We start from the raw sequence: 9,157 nt of genomic DNA on the forward strand, positions 1-9,157 counted from the left end.
ATATACTTTTCCTTTTACCACACTTAGAGCATTCCCATCTCATCTTTTATTTATTTAATAATATAGTAAAAAAACAAAATTTTTAATCCTAATATTTTTGAGACACAGATCTCTGCCGAGATCATTTTAGATCCTTAGAGACACCAAACGTGTCATTCGTTTATTGGTTACATTTTGGTTTGTTTGTTTTTTTTTTCTTTTTTTTTTCTTTTCTTCCTTTTCTTCTCACTCTATTTCGATACAACCAAAACGATGAAACACGACAAAATCAAAACGATCAAAGTTCTGATCGGTTTCCAGAAACAATAGATCTCGCCTCGTCGTCTTCTTCTTCTTGAGACGTTATCGAGATCGGTTGATGAATACACTCGAGAAAGAGATCTTGCCTCGTCGTCTTCTTCTTCGATTCGATCCAAGTCTTCTACTTTTCTCTTTTTATTTTCCACGACTTTTTCTCGTCTTCCCAACTCTTGGATTCCCCTTCGAACTGACTGTGGAAATTGCAGTGGTCACTGATCTGCCAAGTTTCTTCTTCTACCTTGTTGCTTCAATCCTAAAGTTTTTTTTTTTAATTGAAAGCAGAACTTGTTGTATAGGAGGACTCATCGATTTGGTCAGAGCTGCTTTTGTTGAATACCGGAATTTTCTTGGAGTTTCGTCGTTGTGGTTTGTTTCGCTACTTGTATCAAATTTAATCTGAGGATTTTGGTGTGGGAGTTACTCTCTCTCTCTCTCTCTCTCTCTCTCTCTGTGATTTTCAAGTTATTGGAAGAAATTAGGGGTTTATAAGATTTCATGGATATAGATGGTATAAACGATGCTCAGATATTGGATCATGAGCTCTTACAGCTTCCTGGTTTGTCTCCTGTTTCACTTGAAGCTAACCCTCATATCGCTGACGAACTCTTCTCCCAGTGGCTTTCACTCCCTGAAACTCGCCGTTTGGTATATCCTTATTCCCTTTTCCTCTGCTTCTTCTTCTTCTTCTTTTGTTTCTAAGAACATGTCATCTGTGTGTGATGCTTTTATGCAGGTCAAGTCTTTGATTGATGATGCTAAATCCAGCACCCTGGTCAATGTATCCAAGAATTGTACCAATCTCAATGTTGTTTGTGGAAGTGCATTGCCTTCTGTATTTATGAACAGTGGCACTCTCCCGCTATCCCCACAAGGCTCACCTGGGTCTCCCCGTTTCTCCAGGAAAAAGGCTAGCCCTTCTTCTCTACAGTCTCCTCTGAAATCAGTCAGGGAACCAAAGCGTCAACTCATTCCTCAGGTTTGATTTTTATATCAAACTGCTCCTCTTATGAGAAGGCATTACCTTTGCTTCACAGTTGACATCTTTATTAATTTGTTTTTAATATGGTCTCATAATTGTTGAAACTAGATTGTAATAGCTTTCTAAGTAGATGCAGAACCATGATAACTAATGTAATAGAAACTACTTTCTTCTTCAAGTAGAGCTTAACATCAAACGAAGTTGCTGGTTTAGTAATTGGAGCTCTGCTTCTTGGTGCCACCATCGCTTGTCCTATAGTTGATGCTTTCATCGCTGCTTCTCATAGAAGGTAACGTTAAAAAGCTTTTTTACAAGTTTCGATTGATTGTTGACATTGATTTCTTGTTTGATTTGTAGTATTGTAGAATGGTAGTAAGCTGTTTGATTTCTGATTGATTGTTGACATTGATTTCTTGTTTTAAGTCTTGTTTGTAGAATAAAAAGGTATTGATTTAGTTATGGTTATGTTTTAAGTCTTGCTTGAAGTCTTGCTTTGTTGTTGACATTAATAGCTTATTTTGTGACACTTCAACACAAATTGGTAGGTAGTTGTAATAGTTAAACACTTATTGTGAATGCTTACTCAATGCTTGGTAGTTAAGCACTTATTCAATGCTTGGTAGTTGTCATTGATTGCTTGTTATGTCACACTTAAACACAAAACACATTTTTAAACCTTACCTAACAGCTTTACCATATACCCAACTACGAAACTCTTCCTTCTCCTTCAAGGATTAAATGGTCTCAGAGATTTGCTATTTATGTCGCTTCTATGGTTCTCTATCCCCCAAGCTAATTCTTCTTCTCTCCATCTTTCATAGAATTTAGGGTATGGATTCTAGCAATTCATATAGGTTTTCTCTAAACTTTACAGACCTCTTGACTAGCCAACTATTGGTGAATAATCCAGAATCTCTTCCATCTTTTTCTCCTCCTATCCAAACAAGCTCATCCCCTATTCAAATAAGCTCATCACATATTCAAATAAGCTCATCACCTATTCAAATAAGCTCATCATCTATCCTTCAGTTTAGTACACAATTTAGTGATGTCAAAGAGGTAGATGAAAACTCAAGGGAAGCTAGAATCCGATGGACTGCCCAGGAAGATATTGTCTTGATCAGTGGTTGGTTAAACACCAGCAAAGATCCAGTCGTGGGAAATGGGAAAAAGGGTGGTTCCTTTTGGGAGAAAATTGCATTCTACTATGGAGCGAGTGAAGCAGTAGCGGGTAAACCAAAGAGAGGGGTCAGTCAATGTAAGCAGATGTGGAAAAAATTCAATGAGATTGTCAACAAGTTTGTAGGATGCTACAACCAAGCTTCGAGTCGGAGAACCAGTGGCCAGTCAGAAGATAATGTTCTCCAAATGGCAAACCAGTTGTACGTCAATGATCAGAAAGTGAAGTTCTCTCTAGAGCATGCTTGGAGGGAGCTTCACCATGAGCAGAAGTGGTGTTCTTCTAATGCTTTGAGAGGACATGAAAACTCCAAAAGAACAAAGCTTGATGTGAGTGGCACATATTCCTCCAGTTCAAATACAACATCTCATCTTGAGGAAGAAGCTAATCAACGCCCTCCAGGTGTTAAGGCATCCAAAAGGAAAGCAAATAAAAGTGGTCGTGGTACAAAAACTGAGGTTAATTCTCTACAAAAGTTAGAGAAGGCGTGGGAGATCAGGGAGAAAGAAATAGCTGCGAGAGAAAGAATTTCCAAGCAACGACTTTTAGAGAGTCTAGTTGGCAGAACTGATCTGCCAGAGCCTAAAATCAACCTGAGAAAGAACCTAACTGATGAGATGTTAGGATAGTTGGTTATTAATTACTCAAATCCACTGTTTCCTGTTTAGTTAAAGTTTTTAATCAGTGGTTATGTTTAGCTAAAGTTTGTGTTTTGTATTTAGTTAAAGTTTGTGTTTTGTGTTTTGTGTATGTATCATTTTTAATCATTGTTTAAATTTAGTGAATGTTTGTGTTTAGTTGATGAATCGACTTAATCAATGATATATCATGCTTTAAAAGTCGTTGAGTCGAAACAAACTCAGATTTCCAGTTATGTTTCAAAAGAAGTTGTGGTCAGGCCATCAAGTCGAAAGTAGGACAAGCACATAAGTAGTGAATAATCTTATACACCGTACGACACATTTGTTATTTGTATTGTCTGGCTGTTTATTTGCAGGATAGGTTATGTTTATTTGTATTGTGTGGCTCTGGTTATTGAGTACTCTCTTTTTATCCTTTGCAGGTAGTCCGAGATAAATGGTTATGTTCTTTTAACTACAGCTAAGTGGTTCTGCTCTTGTTTTCTTTTTTCTTGAGTTTTGTTTGTTTTTAATTCTTATCTCATGTGTTGTTTGCTTATCCTTGGCAGGTTTACGTTCTGCTCTTCCCGTGAACCTTGTGATTTCACGTCGGCACAAGATAACAAAACTGTCTGGTGATACACACACTTTCTATGGTTGATGATATGGAATGATGATGATAGGGATGATGAATGATAAACAGATAGAAAGCCAAGGGGTCTCAATTACCCTTATGTAGTTGTAGCATAAAGGATGTCAAACCAAAATTGAGTGTGATGCAAGCAATCAGGATATGAACACTTATCTAAGTCAAGCCAATTATGATGATGATTTAGAACTAACAACCTACTGACAAATATGAAATGCAGAATGTAAAAGCTAATAAGACAAGATACTTAAAGCAAAGAGAACAGAATGATCAAAGCAATGATGAAACTAAACAAGAACAAACAAGAGATGCAAGACAAATAATGAACTAATGCAAGACAAGTAATGAACATGATTGAACAAAAAACTAAGTGAATGCAACTGGAATGAAACTAAAATGAAACAGGAAATAAAATAGGACAAATGCAAAACATAAACAAGAGACTCTGGGGTGAGCTCGTGCAAGCACTCGATCGGATGCTCGATCGAGTACTAGGTCGAGTTGAAAAATACGAGAAACAGAGCAAGTCAAACAAAACAGAGCAAGACAAAAGAAAATCAAACAGCAAGCGAATAACAGGATTTAAACAGGGAAATCAATAGACAAGAAAGGTCCTAAGGATGGATTCATGGGCTGGACTTTGGATTATGGTCATCTAAATTGGTCAACAAATCTCAATCAACATGAGCTAATCTCTAGACAATGATCTCCTAGAACATGTTAATCCACTCTCATGGCAAAAACAATCAAGCTTAGATATTTCTAAACTAGTTCTCACATAGCAAAGAACGTATAAAAGCAAGCATTAAACAACAGATCATTTATGTCAAAAATCAAACAAAACATCTAATCTCTTAGCATGCTTAATGATAATCTCTAGATCTAGCCTTATCTAGCAACTTAGACATTGGTGTGATGCTAAGAAGCTTAAGATCTAACCTTACCCTCTCGGTTATAAGGTCAGCATAGAGCATATCTAGCCTAGAAGAGATCTATAACAAACAAGCTTGACCAATCTAAACAACCACAACCATAATCCAGCCTAACCCATCCTTAAGATCTAAGCACAATACTCACAATCACAAAGCATGATCAACAAAATCGTAAACCCAGAAAATAACGAAACTTGCATCAATAGATAGATAAAACGAAGATCTACAATATTGAAGAAGAAATCAAACTCAAGATCTTAATACTTTGAAAGTGATTCAGCCAACAAGTATCAAGAATTCTCTTGTTTTTCTCCAAAAGTAGCTAAAGATCTAAAAATAAGAAAGGCAAAAAGCAATAATTCCCAAAAGGGTAAATACTAGGTTTTTAGATTTTCTCAAAGGTGGCTCTCTTTTGTGGCTGCAGGGTACAAGACTTTATATAGAAAAAGGAGGGGAAGCCCTAAAAATGCTAAAAGACAAAATAGAAGGGCGACTCGGTCAACTCGACCTGGTGCTTGGTCGAGTGACCTCTTCTTCTGCTTCTTCCATTCGGTCGAGTCCATCTCCGCACACGGTCGAGTGTCTGGTCGAGTGGGCGGTCGAGTGGAACTCCGAACCTTGATTCTTCAGCTCTAACTCCCTTGTTTTCTTCTCTTGATAGCTTCAATCTTCTTCAGCATTCCTTCCATGCTTCTTAGGCTCCAAAATCACCTGTTTATGCAAGAAACTATGCAAATGCAATGTAACTCTACCCTAATGCATAAACAGTCCTAAAGCTATGCAATAAAAGCCAAACTAGATAGCAAATGATGCAAAAGAGGTGAAAATACTAAGAGAAAACAAGATAAAATATATGAACATCATCTGGTCTGTGGTTCTGCTCTTCCCGTGAACCTTCTGATCTCACGTCAATCATTAGAGAACAATGGTTTAGCTTTTAGTCCCATGAACGTTGTGATCTCACGTCGGCACAAGAGAACAAAAGTCTCTGGTCTGTCGTACATGTCATCTTGTGAACATGTTTGTGTTTTTCCTTCCCGTGAACACATTTCTGTTTTTCCTTCCCCACTTGTTAATCAGTAAACTTGTATATATAGCAAACGAGAATTGGCTCTCATATTTGGTCTGCTTTATTCTCAAGTTTCAAATATTTTTTCATCCCAACTCTCTCTTAAAAAATCTCTCATTTCTTATTTTTCATAAAAAAACAATTCTGCTCCCAATTAAGTTGCAAACAATCTCTCTTCCAAATTCTTTCTTAAACAGCTACAATTTTTTTTATCATCAAACAGCTACATTATTTTTTATCATCAATTAATTTTTTTCTAAGAACATGTCATCTCCAGATTTAGATGATGAGTTTGATGAATTTTTTGATGAACACTTTGATAATCTATTTCAAGATTGCCTAGATGATTATGACAATGATCAACAGCCAACTAATTCAAGGCGGCCAAGAGCTTTTATTGAAAGAGGATGTGAGGAAGGGCATATTCATTTATGGAATGATTATTTCAGCGAAAATGCTACTTACTCTGAAGCTAGTTTCTGTCGTCTTTTTCGAATGAACAAGTCATTGTTCAAACGTATTGTTGATGCACTATCCAATGAAGTATCATATTTCCAACAAAGAAGAGATGCTACGGGAAGGTTGGGTCTGTCTGGATTACAAAAGTGTATAGCAGCCATTCATATTTTGGCATATGGTTGTGCAGCTGATGCGGTGGATGAATACCTCTGCCTCGTAGATAGCACCACAATGCTATGCTTGGAAAATTTTGTGGAGGGAATTATATATTTGTTTCAGGATACGTACCTAAGAAGACCTACATCAGAGGATCTCCAACGATTACTCAATCAAGGAGAGGCACGCGGATTTCCCGGGATGATAGGAAGCATTGATTGTATGCATTGGAAATAGAAGAATTGTCCAACAGCTAGGAAAAGACAGTATTCTCGTGGATCTGGAAAACCTACAATCGTTTTAGAGGCTGTGGCTTCGCAAGATCTCTGGATTTGGCATGCATTTTTTGGTCCTCCATGTACTTTAAATGATATTAATGTTCTTGACCGTTCACCAGTTTTTGATGACATATTAGAAGGTCGAGCTCTGAGAGTAGATTACTTTGTCAATGGACGACATTACAATATGGCTTACTACCTCACTGATGGTATATATCCAAAATGGGCAACATTCATCCAATCAATTTCACTTCCACAAGACCCGAAAGCATCATTATTTGCTCAATGTCAATAAGCTGCCCAAAAAGATGTCGAACGTGCTTTTGGAGTCTTGCAAGCTCGTTTTGCGATTATTAAAAATCCTGCACTTTTTTTGGATAAGGCAAAAATAGGAAACATAATGCGAGCATGTATCATATTGCACAATATGATAGTTGAAGATGAACGAGATGGATACAATCTGTACAATGTAGCTGAATTCTATCAAGGAGAAGAAAGCGAGACTTCACATATCGATTTAACATATTCTACAGATAGGATTAACAATCTCAACAATGTGATGGGCGCTTGGAATCAAGTTCGTGATACAACGATACATCGACGGTTGAAAGCTGATTTGGTTGAACATATCTGGCAAAAATTTGGCACAACTCAAGATTAAACCGATGCTAATTATGTTATTCATAATGCTTTCATATGTTTCTATCATTCTATGTTTTTTTTTTAATTATTGTATTCAGTTTTAAGTTTATTTTTTTAGTATTGTAAAATATGTTTTAAAGTTTTTATAATGTAATATCTTTGTTTTAATAATAAATGTATTCTACTATACCTACAGTTTCTAGTTTTATTTTCCTAATATTGCATATATTATATAACCAACATTTATAACATTATAAAAAATACTTAAAAGACATTTTTAATAAAAATAATAAGACACCCATATTTAGAGATGACTAATGGGAGGAGAAAAAAAAAATAAGGGTGTAAAGATCTAAACTTAGATTAGTATTATTTTTAATATTATTAAAAGTTAGAGACACTCATTTGAGGATGACTAATGGGCATACTCTTAAAGTGGGCTAACGATACAACCGAAATAATAGCCAAGGAGAGAGATTCCAAAATCTGGATCCTCCGACGAGAAAGAGATGAGGCGATTACGCATCGTGCGATCTATTAGAGTATTTGTAGCTGCTAATGAACGTGATTCCATTGAAAAATCCCTACGGTTTCGTGCACCACGATTTGCAACAGGAGCTTAAGGATCTTACTTGCGAAACCTTTTCTCATTATTTTGAGGCTCAAACTTTTGAATCTTTCTCGCGAATACTGTCTGGAAGCTTTTATCTAATATGTTCCAGCTTTCATAGAATTTGTTTTCATCGGGATTAGCCATCTCACTATTTAACATTTTTAAAATTATAATTATTTTCTCTGTTAAAATTTGTCTGAAAAGAAAAAATACTATAATATATGATATATTTGTTTAGAGATTGGATCGTTGAGATTTTGGCTATAGTGTATCAAGACCAGTCGCAGGTTTAGCCGAGAAGAGGAACTAACGAAATAAGAATGAAGTGATAGGTAAATTTGGACTATGGCCCTGTTCGTTTGCATGTCGCTGGATCCAGCGACAACGACCAGCGACAGATTCCAGCGACAGCATCTGTTGTTCGTTTGTCTATCGCTAGCGACTGTAGCGACTGTCGCTAGAAACTATCGCTGAGTTGTTCGTTTGCCTGTTGATGCGACTGTAGCGAATAATTTTTGATAATTTATATTTTTATTTAAAAAGAAAAATTACATATACCCATAAAAATAATTTTAAAACATATTTATATATTTTTAAATAATTAATTTAAATTTTATTTTTAATTTATTCATTTTAATATTGTTAAATTTATTTTTTATAACTGATTTTTTTAGAATTTTTTTTAAATATATTTAAATTAATTTATTATTTTATTTAGTTAGTTTTAGTTTAATTTTAATAAATGTTGTTATATTTTTACTTAATTAACTTTAATTTTGATCATATTTAATTTATCAATTTTTATTTTTGATATTTTTGGTTCGCTATATGTCATAATCGTACTTTATTTTCCGATCTAAGAGGAAAGACAATAAACTTGCTAGTTTATAAATAGTGCTCAAGAAGAAAATGACAACCAAAGAGAGAAATTCAGAGATTAAAGAAAATGTTTACTCTATTTGATTCGAGTATCTCTGGTGTTGGAAAATCATTAGAACTGACCCGACCATAATCATTATTGAGAACCGAATTGAACCAAAACAACCATACTTTTTTTTGTCAACAAAAGAATCAGCTCAAACGAGCCAATTAGGAGGAAAATTGTTTACAAACAAAACATGATGCGGGGAGGTACGCGCTTGGCGTGCCAAAGAATCTGCACTAACATTAGCTTTTCTTGAAATAAAAGATAAAGAAAAAGATGTAAATTCTTCCCTATCAATCTTGATGTCGTCCAGGTACGTCGAGAATGCTAGCCAGTCGGAAGGAGAAGACACCAT

At 35.5% G+C, this 9,157-nt stretch overlaps 3 protein-coding genes across 3 annotated transcripts; all 3 read left to right on the forward strand.

The window, feature by feature from the left end:
* The first annotated feature begins 795 nt into the window (after positions 1 to 795).
* LOC109131218 (serine/threonine protein phosphatase 2A regulatory subunit B''alpha-like) lies at positions 796 to 1,652 on the forward strand. Its single transcript, XM_019241911.1, has 4 exons — positions 796 to 945; positions 1,034 to 1,276; positions 1,462 to 1,568; positions 1,637 to 1,652. The coding sequence occupies exons 1-4, from the start codon at positions 796 to 798 to the stop codon at positions 1,650 to 1,652; spliced, it is 516 nt and encodes a 171-aa protein (XP_019097456.1).
* A 458-nt stretch (positions 1,653 to 2,110) lies between these two features.
* On the forward strand, positions 2,111 to 3,088 carry LOC104772663 (glutathione S-transferase T3-like). Its single transcript, XM_010497252.1, has one exon. The coding sequence runs from the start codon at positions 2,111 to 2,113 to the stop codon at positions 3,086 to 3,088; it is 978 nt and encodes a 325-aa protein (XP_010495554.1).
* Positions 3,089 to 5,993: 2,905 nt separating this feature from the next.
* LOC147919315 (uncharacterized) lies at positions 5,994 to 7,283 on the forward strand. The gene is made up of 3 exons (XM_087503932.1): positions 5,994 to 6,564; positions 6,742 to 6,831; positions 6,931 to 7,283. The coding sequence occupies exons 1-3, from the start codon at positions 5,994 to 5,996 to the stop codon at positions 7,281 to 7,283; spliced, it is 1,014 nt and encodes a 337-aa protein (XP_087360058.1).
* Positions 7,284 to 9,157: the final 1,874 nt, after the last annotated feature.

The sequence above is a fragment of the Camelina sativa genome, chromosome 20 (genome assembly GCF_030686135.1).
Source record: "Camelina sativa cultivar CO46 ecotype springtype chromosome 20, ASM3068613v1".
NCBI classification, from domain to species: Eukaryota; Viridiplantae; Streptophyta; class Magnoliopsida; order Brassicales; family Brassicaceae; genus Camelina; species Camelina sativa.

Bases quoted from the DNA above. Each gene is read 5' to 3' on its own strand.
- LOC147919315 (XM_087503932.1), top strand. From the start codon at position 5,994: ATGTCATCTCCAGATTTAGATGATGAGTTTGATGAATTTTTTGATGAA. The intron at 6,565-6,741 runs GTATGCATTGGA...ACCGTTCACCAG, and splicing joins GATGATAGGAAGCATTGATT to TTTTTGATGACATATTAGAA. The intron at 6,832-6,930 runs GTATATATCCAA...CTGCCCAAAAAG, and splicing joins GGCTTACTACCTCACTGATG to ATGTCGAACGTGCTTTTGGA.
- LOC109131218 (XM_019241911.1), top strand. From the start codon at position 796: ATGGATATAGATGGTATAAACGATGCTCAGATATTGGATCATGAGCTC. The intron at 946-1,033 runs GTATATCCTTAT...GCTTTTATGCAG, and splicing joins TCCCTGAAACTCGCCGTTTG to GTCAAGTCTTTGATTGATGA. The intron at 1,277-1,461 runs GTTTGATTTTTA...TTCTTCAAGTAG, and splicing joins AGCGTCAACTCATTCCTCAG to AGCTTAACATCAAACGAAGT.
- LOC104772663 (XM_010497252.1), top strand. From the start codon at position 2,111: ATGGATTCTAGCAATTCATATAGGTTTTCTCTAAACTTTACAGACCTC.